A 20,680-nucleotide genomic window follows, 5' to 3' on the forward strand; every position below is an offset into this window, starting at 1 on the left:
TGGAAGGAACCGTCGAAAAGCGAGAGAACAAGTGCGTCGCGGTGAAGAATGTAAGACTCTCCAGAGACAGGGCTTATGGCGGAGGGTCGACGGAGAGTTTTTGGGTTTCGAGGAGGAGTACGCGGGTGCAGTACCAGGTGGCTTCGGAACTGGGCCGGACCACAGGTGCACAAGGCCGGGTTTTGTATACATGATGATGGGCTGGGAAAAACGACCGGAAGTCAGATAAGACCGGAGAAAGAGGGAGAAAGAGTAAATTTCTTCAACCCACATCAATGCGGTCACGCCTCCTTTATCAGCCTCGCATATTGGACCCTGAGCGTTAAATACAACACTGGTCGTATACTCGGGCAGGAAACCGACGTTCGAACTAGACGAGTGCCTTTGACTTTGACCAGCCCTATGTTGCCTTGGTCAGTAGTAGAGATTAACCTGCGCCATAATGGACTTTGAGCCTGTTCATACGATGGGCACGAGAACGCTTACCTTGTCCAGCCCCGTGAGTAACCCAAGGTGACCAGCTCAGATGCGTGATCCAGTGGTCACTCAACGATTCTGTATGGATGCACGAGACGGAGCCTCCTAATTCGCTGTTTCTGTTGAACCTGCACCCAAATCAATCATTAAAAAATGACGCGCGTATATATACCTGAAAAATACAGCAGAACCTGCCCTGTTTCCCAGGGAAAACATGTATCACAGCTCTCACATTGGTCCATTCTCCATTCAAGTGGCTTTTAGCAGCCGCCCAAAGCGATATCTCTGCATTTGAGTTAAGCACGGCTATGTCGCATCTTGAATATGCATCTCAGCTGCATGTCAGACGAACAGTGAGGGATGCATACTTTCCCCTCGGCGTGAGATTACTAGGGGAGCATGCAAAATACCGAACAGAAACATCGAGGGATCCGACAGTCCAATCGTACCATCATCCTGGGCTTTAATACAAATGCCGAGGAACGACAACTTTATGCCCACCTTGACATATACTCGGCAACATGTGTCTGTCCACGCGCCGGCACGACCATCGCCCTGAACCATCCTGTGGTGTACTGAAGTTAATTCCTGTGTCTGGAGTCTGAATGAAAAGATAACGTACGTCGTTGGACAAAGTGTGTCAAAGATTCTTGCCATGATATGCACAGCTGCCTTGGTGGTAATGCATACCTGCCCGTCGTTTGACCACTGCAAACATGTCTCCGAGGGGTGTAAAATGACAGTCACTGGGCACTGCCGAGACGTGTATATCGCCATCGTCAACACAGGACAAGGCAGCGATATGCTGGACAGTCGTCAGACTCGTCAAGGACGTGGTCAGAACTCGCGAGCTTATCACGACCTGTCAAAAGTAATTGAATAAAGTGACATTCGGAACTCTTGCTCTCAGGACCGTGATGATGCATCATGACCTTCCAGTGACGAGTGTAATCTCAAGTTTGTTTGTGTTTGTTTTGTCAATGCACAGCCCCCAACTGCCCACCAAGTGCACGACCTCACACTCCCCAAGCTAACACCTTGCTCAAATGATATTTAATGTTTTCGGACCAACGGCCATTTTCAAGACCTCATCCTATCGGCTCGAGAACTTATGCCTGTTCCCGAGGTTGCTGTCCTGAACTTGGATGGTTCCATTTATGCACATGTTTTCTATGCCCCTCCTGTCCCATTAATATTCCCTTCGGCCATTCATTCATATTTGAAATTTATTGGGACACCCGCTGTGCTACTTTGGAGAACTTACGCGTCCCGACCACTAAGCTAACACGCAAGCTGTCCCTAGTCCCTGAAACTGTCCGTTCATGGACACAACTCGAATTTTGCGATGTCCGCCGCTCAACTCGGCGGCACGGAAGCACCTCTCCAACGGTCCAACGGTCCAACCTTCCCACTCTTCGCACAGTACCAATTTTGGGGCGAATTTTCTACCTGTTGGACTGGCATGATATCAATTTCGCGCCCTTCCTAAATCTTTTTCAATGTAGAAAGGGCCACAGACATTACCACAGTGATACGACGCTCAGAATTCCCCTCACTAGGAAAGTTCATAACGCCTGTCCGCATCTCGCCTCGGGCAGAGGCTAAGCGACTCCTTGGTCCACTGACATAGTGTCAAGCATTCACACTGTTACACATTATAATTCTCCCTGGGATGGCGTCAGAAGGTCAGGAACACTCAGGTGGCTCTTTGTCAGCAATTTTTTTGTTTCACGCAGCTGCGACTCCTGCGACTCCATATTCATTGCCCCATTACCTTGACAACGACCTTATGCAAGCCATGTCAAATTGGCCTCGCATGACATCTGCTCGCCGGAATTAGTAGACCCGCATCTTCATGCACCTACCGTTACATTCCGAAGATTATCTACAGCACCTCATTTATGCCCCCACTTGCATACCCTGCGTTTGGTAACGGATGTCGTGGATGCTCGTGTCATTTTCTCCATTCTTCCCCGTGCCTACGAATCTCAGATCCTACAGATCTTTCGCAGTTCTTGGTGGCCAGATAATAGGAATGGCACACGAGTCTAGTACTTGTTGGTTATCACAGAAATCACTGGTTCGGCCCGTCGGATAGTCACTAGTTTCCGAGTCCCGAACCCAATAGATGTCGCGCTGACGGTGGCGATTAATTGTCTTCGAAGTTCCTGAAACATTACCTATGGTTGGTGTCCTTTCTCTTCTCTACTGTATGCACGGCCGCCCACTTTGAACAAGAGTAGTCAGAACACGTCAGGACCCTGGAATCCCTGAACGGGTGACACACTGAAGCAGCCCACCTAGCACTAGCCGTGGCAGTCAACGTTCAACGTGCGGCATATGCTCCACGTTCCATACTTATCAATCCCCGGCAAAATGTACTCATTGAACTTGCCACATGGATCAAGGACTCCTGTCAGGGATGGTACGCTATCACCGCAACGTTCCATTCGGTTCTGTCTGGCTTTATTTGTATCAAGCCCACGGTTCAGCTGACAGATCGGTTAGTGGCAGGTAAGTTGGTCGATCCTGATCCAATGCTAAATTCGAAATTCACTGTCTCCCTGCACTCGGGCGGCTTCAGAACTTGAATCAAGAACATACCCTTGGGCCTGGAACTGTCGGATGATTTGGGCGGGTCTCTTATCAAACACGTGCTCTCATGCTTGTCAAGTATACCCGGGATCTTTACAGATTCGGCGCTGATCTGTTGGGACCACAACCCCGTTCCATCAGGCAGCTGTGTGCACTTTGCACTGCAGATGCGTTTCGTCTCAGGGAACGAGCTGCATCAAGCGCGCACATGTTGGAAGTGGTGCGTTTCCACTGTTCGATTCGATTCCTTCACGAGCGATTCCATTACCTGGCCCTGTGATAAGAACCAAGGGACTCCGAACTGCTGATCTACTCATCGATCATACAAGTTCGTAAAAGGAATGTGCCATAATATCTCGCTAACCGATGCATGCTGCCCAGCCATGGCGTTAATGGTTGCCCCTGACAATACGTTACGAGAAAAATGAGACAGGTGTTACTTTTCTTCGGAAATATGCCGACTATATAGCTTCTTCTCAGATTGCGCAGTTGGGGTGACCAAGCAGCATGTTCACCCGCAGCGTCCTCAACAATGGGCTGAGGTATGTCCACTTCCATATTTGCCATTCTTACACGATGCTGAGAACCCCGGCGGGCATTCTTCACCCGTCATAGCTTTCCATTAGTGGCAGCCATGGTCGCCCAGACCGCTATCCTCGGTTTTGGATGGGGCTTCATGGGCGCCCTCTCGTATTTTCAGTACATAGCCCTCCCGGATTGGGCAGTCAGATTAATTGTCGAGTACCCTACGGCCCTGACTTTAGTGATATCTCTAATTTCCACTGTATTGTCCGTAATCACGACAAGGTCGGTTCATCAGGAATGAATCTTGTGCGAGACCGTAACATCATGTTCGGACCTCCTATTGTTCAGCCTACTCACATTTTCGATGAAGGAGACTCCGAGGCATGACCCGGCCAAAATAATCTCACTGTACGGCCTCCGCGTTACAATTGCACTGACAAAGCCAACTTTCGTCGTCTGCAGAGACAAGGGAGCACTGGAAGTACGTGTTGCTCACGGTCGCTGTCTGTGGGATGATTGCTTTTCTGAACTCATTGTAATTAACCACAGTCGGGCTTGCATTTACCAGTGGTTTTGTGCCAATCAACGTGTCAATCGACCTAGGTCGCCACAGTTTTGGTTCCCCTCCTCAGGGTCTGAGAAAGAACTATACCACGACCCAGCAATGCCTCACTGCGGATGTCAACTGCCAAGAGCGGAACACCTCTATGTATTCTTACAGTGCCAATTCCAATAACTCTACAGTTGCATTTCCCACCGGGGACAATGTCGGCTTGATAATGTGGGAAGTGATCGCAGAGTGTCCGAATGGCAAGCAAAATTACCTCTTTCGTGTTAAGCAGAAGGTGACCTCTTGCATTACAGGAAACAGCACCATGTTGTATTCCACCTTTGCAAATGCGACCACTCTTGAAATGAACCCAGATACTGAGGGATTTCTTCCAACAGTTGCATGTTCGCAGTCGGGTTCTCCAGGTTTCAGCCCAGACAAATTCGGTGAGTGAACAAGCGCGCCCATTCACTTCGTGCTCACTAATGCTACTTCCTGAAAGATATTCTGATGGGAGGTCGTGCCAAATATGCGTTCCTGCTTATGACCGTGTGTGGGTTCACCCTGTGCGTGACGACGGTGGACGTCAGATATGATCGAGGGGTAGTCTCGGCAGCAGTAACCGATCGTCGTCTTTTCGAAGACTCGAACATGCCTGACTGAGTTCATCGCGAGTGCAATCGACTATCAAGCAGGGAATAATCAAGGCTTCCAGACCAATGTTATTGGGGACTATTTAACGGCTTATATCGGCAGCAACTCAACGGGTGTCCTCTACCGTCAACTGGTAAGGAAGCCGACCACTCCTTTACTCAGATGCAAATATTTTGTTAACTGCAGGAAAGCTAATGGCGCGGGGTGGTAGAATTGTAAGGCTGTGTATGAGTTCTGCAGGGAATTGTTAACGAAACGAAGTAGATAGGAGACGAGCGCAAAGGTAATCGAGACGAGTAGGAAAACGTATAAGACGGAGACTTTCTGTGAGGCTTTTCGGTCGTGCTTGGAGCGGGGATCTGAATATAGAATTTGCTGCTAGATACGAGAGTACATGGGTGGTATATATATGTTTTCGGGCACTTGACTAGGCCAGAATGAGCATAAGGAGCATACGGTGAAGGTAAAATGAAGCGGTCAAGGCAAGGGGATCGTGGAGTCTGAGCACAAGGCAAGATCGTAAAAGGAAATGAAAATGGAAAAGACTGTATCCGCGTGACTCGAATGCGAAGAGTAACGGAGGCAGGTCGTCTTCGTTTTGAAGCGTGATCGGTGCGTAGAGGATATGCAATCCTTACAGAATTTAGTGGCACAGTAAGTTGTAATTACCTCTTGGGGCGGAAGACGCTGATGCCCTTATCTCTGGTAATTTTTGAGATCTGGTTTCTCTGCCACCGGCGGTCTTCCCTGGACAGAAATACCTTCTGACACGTCGGTTGTTACGAATGGCAATATGTTCGTCAATACGTATGGCTGGTAACAAGGGCGTCTCATCTACCTTTTTCTGTTTATCATCTCCACTGTGATCTGGCTGGTTACTGCTATGGCCGCCGGATTCAGTCTGAGGAAAGAACTGCAACATCCACGAGGAGACGATGTCGTGTTTGACTACTGCAACCCCATCCACCCCATCACGGCTGCTGCGGCTGGTGGGCTAGAAGGTCAGCTTCATGGTCTGAAGAGGAATGAAGATATTGAGATTTGGCACGTGGAAGGGAAGACTAGCAAACAGGGAAGGAAGGCCGAGAAACGGCGGAGGTGGTGTTCGCGTCATGAATCGCAGCCTACCCTGCAGATGCCAGCACCGGAACCGCAGCCTAATTCCGCGCAGATGCCAGCACCGGAATGATGTCGATGACACAGCAGCTCCGTATGGCGAGGATGCACGATGGACTGCAGGACTTCATTGTTTGGAGTCTTCGAGCGCCTGGAACATAGCTACAAATAAGTACTTCGACAATCATTGGCGGCATTAGTAATGTTAATGACTCCTCGCTGAGTGCTGAGTGCTGAGCTGTTATACAATTCCACATTCATACTCAGAACTACTATCTTTGGCCCAGAGTTGCAAAATGCGATGTAGCACACTCATCTTTCACTCATTTTCTTTGCACAATGATTCTGAAGGATGATCAATGCATACCTCACTGTCTGTATTTTTTATTTCACAAAAAATGGACGAGAAGTGCTTGCGGGAGTAAAACACCGCTCAGAAAGTGTACTTTCCACGCCAATCCATCACAGGGAAGCCATCGCATCGACCAAAAAATCAGGAATTTTACGCATGATTCCTCATTACCTTCTAACACTGCTCTAAATTTTTCCGACACAAAAACCGAGCTGTGTTGTGCGACACAAATGTTGTACTGTCAAGACACAGTGTGACGTGATCAATTCTGTGCAGGTGAGAAATTTTGCAACTCTGTGCTCAAACACTGTTCACGCCGGCTTCTCTCTGGCAACGTAGCCTCAACAAAATTTGCAAATGTGTTTTACATAGCGCTGAAGCCTGAACTGAATCCTACGTCCCCCTGTTGTTGCCGTTTTTAAATGTTGCGTTATTGTTGAGCTATCACGCGAACATCGAAAAGTTTTGCAACTCTGGGCCAGAGATAGTACATACCTACTATAGTCTCGTAGCTTCGTGCCGGTGACATGCAAATCAGTCAACGTTTGGCATGCTCCGCACAAAACAGACATAAACATTGACAGCGTTCGATTGCCCTCATTGCTAGACTCCCGCCGCCGCCTCGCTCTCCCTCGTCACTTAACATCCTCTATGACTTGACCCGTTGAACACACGCTATACGCAACTGCTATTTTATCTACTATTAACGTGATACTTTATTCCTCGGGTGAAGGATATGATGATCGCACAGCGAGACTTGCAGCTTTCCTTGCAATGCATAGTTATCAGTGATGGTGCGAGCGGGTTTCTCCAGCTCCCCAAGCCAATTCACTGGGGTTGGTCTAGCGAGTACTGTTACTCTGTAAGTACTTTCGAAACACCTATAACGATATTATGTATAACTGAAATTGATTCGTGTCTTGCTAAGCCGCAGGTCACTTATACCTTGATGCGATGCTATGGGCCCGTGTTCTATTAACGTAGCCTCTAACAGAGCCGAATGGAAGTGTCCGACTGGATACCCACCTTCATTATACCGTGCACTCATATGTGGTGTGACGAGATCCGCTTGGAACTATGTGACATGCTTCCATAACTCATGATCTTGTGAAGGTCCAGGCTACGACATGAAGTGAACTCGCCGTGAACCTATCACGATGCAGGCCAGGCGCTCGGAACATTGAAGGTCAGCACTCCGTCAAGGTACGTTGTATTTCTACCCCAATACCAGGATCGATTCTGCACCCACCCCAGTGTCTGAAATGTCTCGTCTGCCCGCCAACTTTCTGCGCCACACAACTATCATCACTAGCCAGGTTATTATCCTGGCATTTGGGTACGGATTCCTCAGTGCGGTTCTCTATTATGATTACCTCGCTCCAACTGATGAAGTCGGCAACTTATGGATGCAATACCCTGGAGAGCTGACGATGGTCGTCACATTGATAGCAACTGTGCTTTCAGTCACCACCACTACGTCCGTATACCCATTCATTCTCTCTAACTTACATTCAGAGAGAGAATTTCTCCAGTCTCTTTACGATTTCAATCAGGGAGGCACTAAGACATCGGATGTCGCGGCCCATCTCTCTCGTTGATCTAAGCGCTGGCGTCGCTTTGGCCAAGGGCTCTGCCATTTTGAGACCCGAGTACTTGCGACTGACCACCCTGACGCTGTTCGTCTATGGCGTGCTGAGACTCTTGACGGCTGGGTAACTCGTCTCTAAGAGCGTCGCACTATCGCACTGTCGTCTAATTTGAATGTGGACATAGGTGGACCACCCTCTTGACACCGACCTACTTCCTATGGCCAAAACAGATGAATGGATCCGAACTTGATATAACTGGACGCGCATTTTCCGACTTGCTCTACGAGGAATTTCAAAAGCAGGGCCTCACTGCCAGTACGTATCCCTACTTTCTGTTTCCTATTGGTTACTCATCAAACGGGTCATAAAAGTCGAGGACAACGAGTTCGAGGTTCTCGACATCGGTGGAATGCTAAGTGGATTTTGTGCTACAGGGAATAGCTATGGTCTTCTTGAGACATTCAATTTTAATGGCGCAAAATACAATGTATCCACTGGTACGTCCAGTTACTCGGGTCACTTGGAACTGGTGTGTGATGTTGTGTTTCTAGAGGGGATTGTGCCTATCATCGAGGATTATTCCGGCTCAAATGGAGTTCCGTATCCAAACGGTACTCGTCTCGGGTTTTCTGGTGGAAATGTTACGTTCAACACACAAACCATACCGGGAAAATACACCAATCTCTCTCCTCCTCAAGGCTTCAGCAGGAACTACTCAATGTGGCAGCAGGGGCTAACAGCAAACATCAGCTGCCGGGCCATTGATTTGAGTCAAACGCAGTATGTTTTGGAGACGAACAACTCCAGCCTTATCTACGCAAACTGGACTGCTTCGGACAACTCCATTGCGGGCCTACGCTTATGGGATATCGCTGCAAACTGTGGTACAAGTGAGTTTGGATCCAGCATATCTTGTCTCAAATTCACTGTCGGCTCCTAGATACGCCGATCAGGCAGCAATATGTGACAATGGTGGATGCCAGTGGAAATGCGAGCCTGTCAGGGAGCGGCTTTCTTCCATCTGTCGTGTGCCTAGAACCTAGTATGAACACAAGCTTCAGTACGCCATTGATATCTGTCTTTGTATTCATTGGCCCAATCCCTGTGTGTAGCGATTTTGTCACAAGGATTTGATAAGTATAATTTCCTTCAAGCAAGCATGTGTGAAGTGGTCCCATTCTTGACAACAGTCCGTGTCAATTATTCCAACGACCTAATTTCTTCCGCTCCCATATCACAAACCCCCTTTCAGTCAGAGAATGCCAATCTACTGTCATTCATCGCTGGAGTTGTCAAGTTTCAGGCGATCAACTCGCAGGGGACTTCTGAGCAGTGCAATCGGAGATACCTTGTACTCTGTCTATGCCTCGACAGCAAACACGACTATGGACTCGGACTGATCTCGAACATCGGGTTTACCAAGAGCTTGTGAGTTTCATGTCGTAAGGTCACTGTCAAGCTCTTATGATTTTCTTAGGAGCAGTACTGGATTGGTGTTGTTGAGTTCTCTGCCACAGTGAGGGTTTCGAGTCCCTTCGATCCAATCCATATTGCCCTGACATTACTTCACAGTATCTCCGCTCGGGGTTTATGGTCGTGGGTAGCTTCCCCGATAATATTATACCAAACAACCTCTCTTCCCCGGTCAATGGGACTATGTACATATCGACGATAGGTTGGACTACGCGGTCGCCGACATGTTTTCTCGCTATCCTTCCTATCACCATCATCACCATTCTCACCTTCGCCTGCGCTTTGTACAGCATCGTGCAGACTTGGAAAGATGAACGTAATTATTGGGCTACCTTCGATGTGTCACATACTCTTCATCTCATCATGGCATCCGCTGCTGGGCATCTCCTACTAGAAGATTTCGACAGGGAAGGGATAATCCACAACGAGGGCGTGAAGGTTCGGCTGAGGGAGGAAGATATTGGTGCCAAGAGGAAGTTTATGTTAGTGATGTCGAAGGAGGAGATCGCATGACCATCTCCTCCCAATCGCGTACCCATGCGTACTCTTGTCTGACTTGTGTGGATCACTTTATGTAGGATGCATTCGAAGTTCGAAGTGGGTTGGGGTGGTACTGATTCTACTAGAGTACTAGTTTATGTTTTGCAGTGTGAAGCAGCTGCCGACGCCTTGTGCCAGCTGTACTACCCAAGGACAACGAATTTAAACTACGCATATAGAGCGATAGCATCAACAGTGGGTAGCGGCTCTGCTACGAATGACTTATCATGATGATCATCTATGGGCTTATGTAGATAGATCGCTGGATAAACTGATTGTCAGGTTTCTCTTGAATCTGGGGACCGTCTCAGTCTTCGTTCTCCTTAATCTGGATTCTAGAAACCAGCGACTCCACCCGCCAAGACAATAAAGCAGTTACGACCGAATTCACCATAATGTTAGCCTAAACTCATCAATCCAACTAGAACCTGAACCCGAGTAAAATCGCACGAGGTAACAATACCATGGAATTGGATGAAAAAGAGAGAGATGGTGTGGAGGGAGGGGGAAGAAAAGAAGGCGAGGCGAGGCGCAAAGAAGAGACATTGACGATAGAGGCTTCGTGGGACCTAGATAGGTGTTGGCACTGGATTCTGGTGGGAGCTGCGTGGAACCTCGTCAAGAATTTAACGTAAATTAATAGATCGTAGCGAAACACAGCCTCACTCGTTCGCAGATCAGACGGGACGTGGTCCTTTCCATATGCAGCGTGCGGACTTCCCCCCTGTGAAACAGTGGAAGTAGGGGATGTGTATCTAGGCTCACGGTGTTCAAGTGAGTCTCGTTGAGCGAGCCTTGACTAGACTGCATAGTAAAGCGAAACATGCGCGTCTTGAGGGATCTGAACTCACTGTCGCGTAAAACATCAAGGAAGGAAAATCGCGTTCGACTGGATGGACAAAGAGGTAGCACGGAGTGGCATGGCAGCAAGAAGTGCATGCTAGCAGTGGGTGTGGCCGGCAGGATCGATTACTGGGGTGCAGAAGGTGGTGATGTGCGCTAGATGGCCAGGAGGGGCGAAGAGGGAAGGTACCATGGCATGTCGCAGGACCGCTGTGAGCAGCGCCGGGGTTGAAGGTGGGGGTGGCGCTTGGGCAGTACTACGGGAGGCTGAAAGCGGTGATCATAACGCCAAGGGAGTAGCGCAAGCTCCAGAGTCCAGACGGATATCAAAGATATGTGCATGGCAAAACACGAGGGTCACAGAGGCTGTGTGAACATCTTGGTAAAGGGTCCTTTCGAAACGGTGTGAGGGTAAGTATTCAGACAAGAACGTTCGAGTCATAACAGGGTGCTCGACACTCTAATACTTATCTTAAGTAACTCTTGCAACTCAGGATTTCGTGTTGATATCCCTGGGCAAATTGAAGATTGTTGTCTGAGTCTACTAGCTAGGTCCTATCAGGATACAGCGACTCGGATGAGTATCAGCTTCCCACCGCAGCGTGGACTTCTCAAAATCCGAGTAGTTGAAGTTATTATTAGAACCCGTTAACTGTGCTGAGTTTAAAATTGAGAACGGCTCTAAAAATAATAATACCACCGTTCAGATATCGCTCGCTAAGTCTAGACTCCAGTGACATCCCAACATACCCTCGCAGTCCCCTGGATTAGTAGATCATGTCGCCCTCGGTTTGCTATGAACCCTTGAAGCTGGAGAATTTTTATATCTTAACTCTTGCTCACGGATTTCATGTTGAATCTTGATCAGGTATTTTGATCATCGGGCACAGTCAGCATGTCGTGTCTACACCACGTTTCCTTACTGCCTGAAATGTGACAAACCGCACTTCAAAACACGCGATAATCGGAGCGAACTTGGAGCAAACACGATATACCCACTATAAAGTCTAGCATGTTTCAAAGTCACTTTCTTCCAACTCCCGTGAACTCATCTTGACCTTCACGATACGAGTCCTATGAACTCCATGGCTCCTACTCCGACCCACACAAGCACTCGTTCTGACTCTGAGCCTACACAGTTCATTCTGCCTGAGTTTATCGGTGATTGTCCTTATCGCCTGCGAATCAAATCCCCACTGTGATGAGGTCGCTCGCGCTGCTGAACAATGGTTCTTTACCGAAGCGCATATTTTAGAGCCCGAAATCACCAAATGGAAGGGCTTGCGCGTAGGTGAGAGCGTCGCAACTTGCTATCCTGATGCAGATGCCTTCCATCTCCGAGTCTGCGTGGACATAATAATATGGGGGTTCAGACTCGACGACTTGTTGGACGAGTTTGATGTTAACGATACGTTGCAATTGCGTGAATGCTGTATTTCCGTGTGCCAAGATCCCGTCGACTTCCAGATGGAAAAAAACCTATGCAAATATGTGCAAATCGTACGTCGATTCTTTTTTCATCACACACATTTTCTAAGCCTATGCATACCTCCTTTAGGTTCATGAGTCGCTTTAGGGAGACCAGCGGTACCCGCTGCACCGAGCGATTGATCCGCTCATTCGACTTGATACTCACGGCTATGGTTAAGGAGGTGGAAGACCGTGCCAAGGGATGTATCCATGATTTTAAGTCTTATATCGCCTTGAGGCGGGACACGGTTGGTGGCAAGATGATGTTGATCCTCGTCGAATACGCAGCTCAGATAGATCTTCCCGACGAGGTCATTTCACATCCAGTTATCATGGCCATGGAGGAGGCAGTCATCAATCATATGTCTTGGACCAACGTGATGCCACGTTCCGTTGTCGAACCCTGGGGCATTACTGACATCACTGCTGACAGTATATTTATTCTTACAACAAGGAGCAATCTTGCCCCGACACGCATAATCTGGTTACCGTGCTCATGCACGAGAAAAGACTGGACCTGCAAGGTGCCGTCGACTATGCGGGCCAGCCATGTAAGAGTGCCATTCAGCGCTTTGAAGACAACCGAGTGAATCTCCCCTCGTGGGGGAAAGAGATTGACAGACAGGTAGCTCTCTACGGGCAAGGACTGCAGAACATAATTGTTGGTCCGCTGGAATGGTACCTCAGTTCCGCCCGCTATTGCATGGAAGATGGTCGGACTGTCAACCGAGACCGAGTCGTCACGCTACTTCCCAAACGGCCATTGTAGAGTCCAGTACGCCTACTGCATCGGTGTCTCCAGGTGAGATATTCTTTTCACTTCTTTCTTGCACTTCTAACTTGCATCATAGAAAGTCCTACATCATTCATGTCTTACCGCGAAGCTGAAATTCTTATTCCCAACCATGTACAACGCCCCGCTTCATTACTCAGAATTTGTGACCGGACGTAGTCATGTGTGCATAGAACAGTCTGGTTTGTACGATACTTAGATCGCAGCGCGGGCACCTGTCCCCGACCCTCCGTTGGTCATTGTATATAACATTTATGTAAAAGTTGTGTCATATAGTGAGATAAGACGTCATGGTCCCAACATCCTGTCAGCAGCAATATTTGCCCGAGGGTTCGACAACATGGATGGAATACATTCAGCAACTTGAAGGCGACAGGTTCTACTTCATTAACTCTACCGACCATCACAAGTTGCTGGAGCTGGCAAAAGAGAATCATGAAGAGGAAGCAGCACGAGCGGGACAATGCGATAATGCTCGTGGCTATTCAGGTAGATGACGAAGACAGGTTGACATGAATTGAAGTCACTGCTTGAGAAGGTGAGACTTTTTGAGTGCACTAACATAATAGGCTAGATGACTGACGGATGCTATGGAAGAGGGAAATAAACTCGCAGAGGAGATGGATGTTGCGTTCACCCAGTGATCGCTCAAGAACGGACGCAACGTGGAGGAAGTGTTTATTCATACAGCCAGATCGATCAAGAAATACCAGGAAATGGTGAGGCGAAAGATATCACTGTGCGACATACCTGACAGCGCATAATAAACAGAAGAAGCGCATTTCTGGAATGCACTGGGCGCAAGTATTCTCTATGAAAAGCTTGCCGGATGGTGGTGGAACACAGTTGAAGGACGAGTGGGCGTTCGCCTGGCTGCAGGAGAACACGAGGCTGCCATGGGTGCTGAGTCGGACGAGTCATGATTTGGTAGTGAAATTCGATGTAGGGCTGCTGGTAGTTCAACCACTGCGGGTGCAAAATGATAGCAAGCACCAGTGAGCCAGTGACTAGCAAATCGTCATGCCATCATCGAAACAGGACAAGTTGGAGACTGTACATGTATGTCGAAACACATACAAATGATTTACATCACTGCAGTAAGACACTCTGCTCTTGCCCTCGCCACTGATGCCCGGCGACGCTCCCGGCGGCTTCCTTGCTCTTCCTCGTCGCCTTCCTAGCCTACATTGAGTCGTTTCCACTGTGACATGACGCACTGACGTGTCGAGCACGCGCTATTACATACATAACATGATCGGCAGCTTGATTCCTCAGGTGGTGAAGCTTTGAAGCTTAACACGTGCAAACGTTCCACGTTCCATACTCATCAATATTCAATCCCCAGTAATAAGTACTCGTTGAACCTGCCGCATGGATCACGGGCACCTGATGATGCGCTACCAACGCATTGTTCCATCCGGTTCCGGCCTGGCAGGCGCGTGTCAAGTACTGGCTGAATCCTGGGGCCTATTATTCATGAATCAGGATAGGCCTCGAGGTCTCACCGCTTGTGGTAATATAAAAAACCCTCGACGCACACCGTCAATGTTATAACGTTCTGATACATGACTGCATCTTCTCCACTGTAGCAATGCCAGCTACTGCACAGCCATCGGGTGCCGGGCGGCTCCATAAACTGTGCTGTGTGTAGTGTTGCCGCGAATTGAACCGAATCGAAACGAGGTGGGAGTTCGTTCCAGGTTCGATGGTCGAGGTGGAACGAACCGAAGTGTAACGAATACGGCTCGAAGCTCCAGCCAATGAGAATTGTTTGTAAAGTGAAGTAGATATGAAGTGGCTATGTTTCATTCTACGTTATCGTCGTCGACATTTTGTAATAGATCAGCAAGCTCATCGAACTTCCCCGTAACTATCAATTCCTCTGCAGCCCTTCGTGTCACAGGCCCCGAAGTCTTGTGGTCATCCTCTTTTGCAATCGAATCACTAGTGAAACATAATATCTCCTGTCTGTAAGAAAATTTGAGAATCTGGAGTGCTTCCATTGCTCGTGGTGAGAGTCTGCTTCGACTGAGTGTGCAGGTTTCTTTGCTGGATGAAAATACACGTACACACGGCACAGAGGATGCCTGAGCTGGCAGGACATCCATAGCAACGCAGAAAGTAGTGGATAGACTTTTTCCATGCGCTGAAATTGACTTTAGTGCCTTCCTTATGTGAAGGAAAAGTCGAGCTCACCTCCCAGAAGCGAACGAGATCAGTCACACGCTCGCCTGCATTGAACGTGACTGGTTCACGCTCATAACGCTCAAGCTCACGCAGGGCATCTTTTCGGTCCTCTTCGAGTGCCTTAGCATGCTGTGCGTTCTTGTGTTTCTTTGCGCGGGATTTCGGTCCTGTCGCAGCCGCGTTTTTGCGTTTTCTCGTAGTAGTAGTTGGAGCGATATTATTGACAGCCGTAGGAGTGATGTCGGCAAATGGATTTGACGGTGCAAAGCTTGCTGCAGCTGGTGAATAAGGGGCTTGCACGAAGTGATGCATGTTTGCCAATGCATTTGCGACAGGCAATGGATGTGGGAGATGCGGAGATGCAGAAGTGTTGTTCGGGAGCCCACATGGTGTGTGAGGGTAAAATGGTGGACGCGCATGAGCGGCGGACCATGCCAGACTTGTATAGCCTGGGTGAGGGTGATAATGCTGTTGCTGAGATGCCGAAGGGATGGCAGAAGCTGCAGAACTGTTCCACTGGTGAAAACTCATGTTTTGGGAATATAATACTAAACTCACAGTACGACGCACGAATTTATATGACGACCTATACATTCGTCGCCTAATTAACCACGCTTGAGGATTGCTCAACATTTGTATTGTGCAGCATTGCAGGCGCCTGTCCTCCGGCGCTAAAGCAGTACTAAGGTCCGACGAAAATACGTATAATGATGTTCTACACCAAAAGGTTCGAGGACGGACAACGGAGGGGCAGAGTACATTGAGGAAATGCTAGAGATGTGAGGTTGCTGGAGTACTACTCTAACGAATCACCAAGTCACAGGCCAGATTTAGCATTTCATTTGGCAGTTCGTTCCTAATTCGATGCTTATCTAAACGAGGCGTAAACGAATCGAGTTGTATCGAACTGCCTCAATTTCGAACCGAACCGAAGTTACCTCGAGGTCACCTTGGTTCGACGGCAACACTAGCTGTGTGGTTTCTTGTATGTAATGATTCACCATAGTACGTACATCTTGACACTCGTTAATGTCGTCGTGCCAGGACCTCATTACTCGTCAGTGGCACCTTGAGGCAGAAGTAGGTCGGTCCGGATGGATCTCCAGACTTGGAGATAACTTGGAACTGTCGGCGGACGGTTCTATTAGGGTGAGTTTCCTTCAAATGTGTCTCATACTTGACGAGTGCATATGCGATCAGCGCTTATTTGTGAGGACCACAGCCCTGTTCCATCAGGCAGCTCGTGTACACTTTGCACCGCAGATGTGTTTCGTTACGGAGACCGAGCAGTTCAGTTCTCATGAATCCGTCAAGCCCGCACGCGTTCGGAATGAGTGCTGATTCCCGTGGAATACTGACTCGGGCACTTTCCAACTGTTTAATAGTACGCCGGAGCCCTTGATGACGTGTGGGTTTCGAGCCATTGTATTACCTGGCCCTGTGATAAGAAACGAGGCTCCGAACCGCCGATCTTACAAGTTCGCATAAACAATGCGGCAGACTGTCTCGCTACGTCTCTGATGGCGCAGTTGGGGTGGCCAAGCAGCGTGCTCACCAGCAGTGCCATCAACGATGGCATCGTCACCTTTCAAATTCAAGGTATATCCACTTGCATATTTGCGCTTCTTACACGATGCTCAGAGCCGTTCTTCACCCATCACATCTTTCCATGGTCACACAGACAATTTTGGATAGGCCTCTATGGGCGCCCTCTCGTATTTCAGATACATTAGCCCTCCCAGATTGGGCAGTCAGATTAATCGTCGAGTACCTCATGCCCTTGACTTTGGTAATATCTCTAGTTTCCACCGTATTGTCCGTGATCACGACAAGGTCGGTTGAATCTTGTACGAGACCGTAACATCATGTTCTGACCTCCTATTTCACAGCCTACTCACATTTTTGATGAGCATATCGGCGCGGGGTGCCAGGATTTAATGTCACGGTACAACTGTATGTCCTCCCCGACGTTCCCGCTGGCTTCCTCGCTCTTCTCTGTTCCCTAATATCCTCCGCTCGTGGCTACATGACGAACTGACGTGTTGACCACGCGTTATATACGACTGTCATTTCATCTATCTTTGATGGGATGCTTTATTCCTCGGGTGAAGGATGATCAATTGGTGAGACTTGCAGTTTTCTAGACTACCTTAGTAGTTGACAGCGATATATTTCTCCAGCTCCCCAGGACAATTCACTCCACGAGTATTGGGTGATTAAATGCTGTAAGTGTAAGTGTGCATCAACTTTCGAAGCATCTTCTATGGCAATACTGAAATTAATTTGTGTCTAGACAAAAAATCCGAGCAACATTTAAGCTGTATTACTTGTGCATCGATGCAGGTCCTGTTCTATTAACTTAGCCGTCAATAGAGTCAAAGGGCAGTCTCCAACTGAACACACATCTTATGTCCCGTCGCACACATGTTGGTGTGATGAGATCCGCTGCATGCTTCCATAACTCATGGTCTTATGAAGGTCCAGGCTATGAAATGAAGTAAACCCACCACGAACGTATCACGATGCAGGCAAGGCGCCCGAAACATTATAGGTTAGTACTCCGCCAAATAGATCATATTTCTATCCGAGTACCAGCATCGATGCTGCGCTCATCCCTATTTCTGCAATGTCTTGTACACCCGCCAGCCTCACAAACATTCTGCGTATCACAGCTATTATCTTTGTCCAAGTTATTATCCTGGGATTTGGGTACGGATTCCTCACTGCTGTTTTATATTATGGTTGCTTTGCTCCATCCGATGAAGTCAGCCACTTAATGAGGCGTCACCCCGGAGATCTGACAATGGTTGTCACATTGATAGCAACTGTGCTTTCCGTCACTAACACTATGTCGGTATACCCTTTTACTCTCTCTAACTTGCCATTCACCAAAAAGAAATCCAGTCTTTTCGCCATTTCAGTCAGAGAGGCACTAAGACATCGGATGTCGCTACCCATCTCTCTCATTCGTCTAAGTGCTTTTGTCGCTTTGGCCAAGGGCTCTGTTATTTTGAGACCTGAGTTCATGCTATGGACCACCCTGACGCTGTTCGTCTTTGGCGTGCAAAGGCTCTTGACAGCTGGGTAAATCGTCTCTAAGAGCATCGTTCTATGTCTAATCTGAATGCGGACATAGGTGGACAACTCTCTTGACACCTACCTACTTCCTATGGCCAATACAGATGAATGGATCCGAACTTGACATAACCGGAAGCGCGTTTTCCGCCTTGCTCTACGAAGAATTTCAAAAGCAGGGCCTCACTAACAGTGTGTATCCCTACTTTCTGTTACATCGGTTATTCATAACATAGGCCACCCAAGTGCGGGACAATTCATTCGAGGTTCTCGATATCGGCGGAATGCTGAGTGGAGTCGCTGCTGCAGGACATACCTATGGTCTTCCTGGGACATTCAATTTCAATGGCGCAAAATATCACATATCCACTCGTACGTCTAGTCCCTCAGGTCACTTGAGACCGCTTTGCATATTGTGTTGTGAATCTAGAGGGAATCGTTCCCACCATTGAGGAATATTCCGGCTCGGATGGAGTTCCAAATGCCACAAACGGTACTCGTCTCTCGTTTTCTGGTGGAAATGTTACGGTCAACACACAAACCATACCGGAAAAACACACCAGCCTCTCTATTCCTCAAGGCTTCAGCAGGAACTACTCGATGTGGCAGCAGGGGTTAACGGCTACCGTCAGTTGTCAGTCCATCGACGCGAGTCAAACGCAGTACCTTTGGGAGACGAATAACTCCAACGTAATCTACTCAAATCCGGCTGCTTCTGACTCGAGTAACTCCATTGCGGGCCTACGCTTATGGAATATCACTACAGACTGTGGTATCAGTGAGTTTTGATCGGGCATATCTTGTCTCAAATTCACTTGCCAGCTCCCAGATACGCTGACGACGCAGGAATATGTGACCATGGTGGATGAAAGCGGAAATGCGAACCCGTCAGGGAGTGGCTTTCTTCCATCTGTCGTATGCCCAGGCCCTATGAATATGAATCAAACTTACACAAGCTTCGGTAAGCCATTGAAATCTACCTTGGTACTTATTGGCAGACTCTGTTCCTATAGCGATTTTGTCACAAGGATTTTATAAGTATCAATTCCTTAATGCAACTGTGTGCGAAGTGGTCCCATTCTTGACAACAGTCCTCGTCGATTATTCCAATGACCTAATTTCGTCCGTTGCCACCTCGTTTACCCCTTTCCGGCCAGAGAATAGCAATCTGCTGTCATTCGTCGCTGGAGTTGTCAGGTTTCAGGCGACCAACTCGCAGGGGCTTATGAGCAGCGCAATCGGAGATACTTTGTACTCGATCTATTCCTCGACAACCAACACATCCATCGACGACAATCTCGGAAATCAAAAACAGATATATACAGAGCTTGTGAGTTTCATGCCGCAAGATTATTGTTAAGCTCTTATGATTTTCTTAGGAGGAGTACTGGCTTGGCGTTGTTGAGTTCTCTGCTACAGTGAGGTTTTTGAGTCCCTTCAATCCATATTGACCTGACATCACTTCACAGTTCTTGCGCTCGGGGTTTATGGTCGTGGGTAGCTTCCCCGATAATATTATCCCAAACAACCTCTCTTCCCCGGTCAATGGGACTATGTACATATCAACGATAGGTTGGACTAACCGATCCCCGACATATCTTCTCGCCATGCTTCCTATCACCATTATCACCATTCTCATTATCTTCTGCGCCGTGTACAGTCTTGTGCAGTTTTGGAGAGAGAAACACACTGATCGGCACAGGACCAGCTTTGACGTATCAAACACTCTTCATCTCATTATGGCAACCGCTGGTGGGACTTTCGCGCTCAGGGGTTTCGACCAGAACGGGATAATCTACAACGAACGCGTGAAGGTTAAGCTGGAGGAGCATAAGGAGGACAAGGGTATTGAGAAGAAGTTGATTCAAGTTGAACCCCCGGTGTCGAAAGAGGAGGCTTAGGAGGACAATGGTATGGAGAAGAAATCTATGGAAACTGACTCCCCTGTTCGAGCACACCGTATGATTTTAGGTACCATAAGTGGTTTCTGTTCTCCGTCGCATGTCCATGATTACTCTTGTCTGACGTATGTAGGTGGACATAATTATTTTCGGGCCTCGACGACATATGCGAGTACATCATGTTCGTCTCTTATGTCACCCACACTGGACAGCATGTCACGCTTGTCGTTCTCCATGCCTTGCTATCCTGCACCAATGCTTTAGGTGGCGCCATAATCTGCCATTTCGCATCTAGTGCGGAATCCAGAGTATCAGGTTCCATCTTCGGTTCACATTGCTACTCTTGATCACAGCCTCCGGGAGAGAAAAGCGGACTTCGGGTGGATAATATATAGTGTGTACTACAATGGCAGGGAGTCAGTAAGTAATAAGGATAAACTTGGTATACAATATACCAGTAAGATAGTAGCAAATCCTCATCGCAATGCAAATAGACTCACGTGAATCGTGATTCATGAGCTTGAGCGATTGAATGCGATC

General features: G+C 48.2%; 7 protein-coding genes across 7 annotated transcripts; 6 read left to right on the plus strand and 1 right to left on the minus strand.

The window, feature by feature from the left end:
* Positions 1 to 73: 73 nt before the first annotated feature.
* On the minus strand, positions 74 to 1,254 carry EDB91DRAFT_1080660 (uncharacterized protein; the record flags this gene model as incomplete). Its single annotated transcript, XM_041315265.1, has 6 exons — positions 74 to 201; positions 487 to 605; positions 669 to 794; positions 846 to 866; positions 979 to 1,052; positions 1,168 to 1,254. The coding sequence occupies 6 exons, from the start codon at positions 1,252 to 1,254 to the stop codon at positions 74 to 76; spliced, it is 555 nt and encodes a 184-aa protein (XP_041178895.1).
* Positions 1,255 to 3,492: 2,238 nt separating this feature from the next.
* Positions 3,493 to 4,074, plus strand: EDB91DRAFT_189470 (uncharacterized protein). The gene is made up of 3 exons (XM_041326372.1): positions 3,493 to 3,614; positions 3,688 to 3,913; positions 3,968 to 4,074. The coding sequence occupies exons 1-2, from the start codon at positions 3,580 to 3,582 to the stop codon at positions 3,896 to 3,898; spliced, it is 246 nt and encodes an 81-aa protein (XP_041178896.1). The 5' UTR covers positions 3,493 to 3,579; the 3' UTR covers positions 3,899 to 3,913; positions 3,968 to 4,074.
* Positions 4,075 to 4,435: 361 nt separating this feature from the next.
* On the plus strand, positions 4,436 to 5,137 carry EDB91DRAFT_1122900 (uncharacterized protein). The gene is made up of 4 exons (XM_041318302.1): positions 4,436 to 4,593; positions 4,650 to 4,934; positions 4,988 to 5,016; positions 5,066 to 5,137. Exons 1-2 carry the CDS (start codon positions 4,473 to 4,475, stop codon positions 4,808 to 4,810), a joined length of 282 nt encoding a protein of 93 aa, XP_041178897.1. The 5' UTR covers positions 4,436 to 4,472; the 3' UTR covers positions 4,811 to 4,934; positions 4,988 to 5,016; positions 5,066 to 5,137.
* A 547-nt stretch (positions 5,138 to 5,684) lies between these two features.
* Positions 5,685 to 5,990, plus strand: EDB91DRAFT_1080662 (uncharacterized protein; the record flags this gene model as incomplete). Its single annotated transcript, XM_041315266.1, has 1 exon — positions 5,685 to 5,990. One exon carries the CDS (start codon positions 5,685 to 5,687, stop codon positions 5,988 to 5,990), a length of 306 nt encoding a protein of 101 aa, XP_041178898.1.
* A 1,288-nt stretch (positions 5,991 to 7,278) lies between these two features.
* Positions 7,279 to 9,722, plus strand: EDB91DRAFT_189485 (uncharacterized protein). The gene is made up of 9 exons (XM_041326373.1): positions 7,279 to 7,746; positions 7,802 to 7,981; positions 8,043 to 8,173; positions 8,230 to 8,355; positions 8,410 to 8,748; positions 8,799 to 8,918; positions 8,971 to 9,286; positions 9,336 to 9,374; positions 9,431 to 9,722. The coding sequence occupies exons 1-9, from the start codon at positions 7,532 to 7,534 to the stop codon at positions 9,531 to 9,533; spliced, it is 1,569 nt and encodes a 522-aa protein (XP_041178899.1). The 5' UTR covers positions 7,279 to 7,531; the 3' UTR covers positions 9,534 to 9,722.
* A 1,183-nt stretch (positions 9,723 to 10,905) lies between these two features.
* Positions 10,906 to 12,953, plus strand: EDB91DRAFT_1236500 (isoprenoid synthase domain-containing protein; the record flags this gene model as incomplete). The annotated part of the gene is made up of 4 exons (XM_041321465.1): positions 10,906 to 10,926; positions 11,921 to 12,214; positions 12,253 to 12,561; positions 12,618 to 12,953. 4 exons carry the CDS (start codon positions 10,906 to 10,908, stop codon positions 12,951 to 12,953), a joined length of 960 nt encoding a protein of 319 aa, XP_041178900.1.
* A 4,553-nt stretch (positions 12,954 to 17,506) lies between these two features.
* On the plus strand, positions 17,507 to 20,230 carry EDB91DRAFT_189737 (uncharacterized protein). The gene is made up of 9 exons (XM_041326374.1): positions 17,507 to 18,014; positions 18,069 to 18,248; positions 18,301 to 18,431; positions 18,486 to 18,611; positions 18,670 to 19,017; positions 19,069 to 19,200; positions 19,253 to 19,569; positions 19,619 to 19,657; positions 19,709 to 20,230. Exons 1-9 carry the CDS (start codon positions 17,791 to 17,793, stop codon positions 20,138 to 20,140), a joined length of 1,929 nt encoding a protein of 642 aa, XP_041178901.1. The 5' UTR covers positions 17,507 to 17,790; the 3' UTR covers positions 20,141 to 20,230.
* The last annotated feature ends 450 nt before the right edge of the window (positions 20,231 to 20,680 follow it).

Source organism: Suillus paluster, assembly GCF_016628075.1.
Source record: "Suillus paluster strain FC165 chromosome Unknown EDB91scaffold_16, whole genome shotgun sequence".
NCBI classification, from domain to species: Eukaryota; Fungi; Basidiomycota; class Agaricomycetes; order Boletales; family Suillaceae; genus Suillus; species Suillus paluster.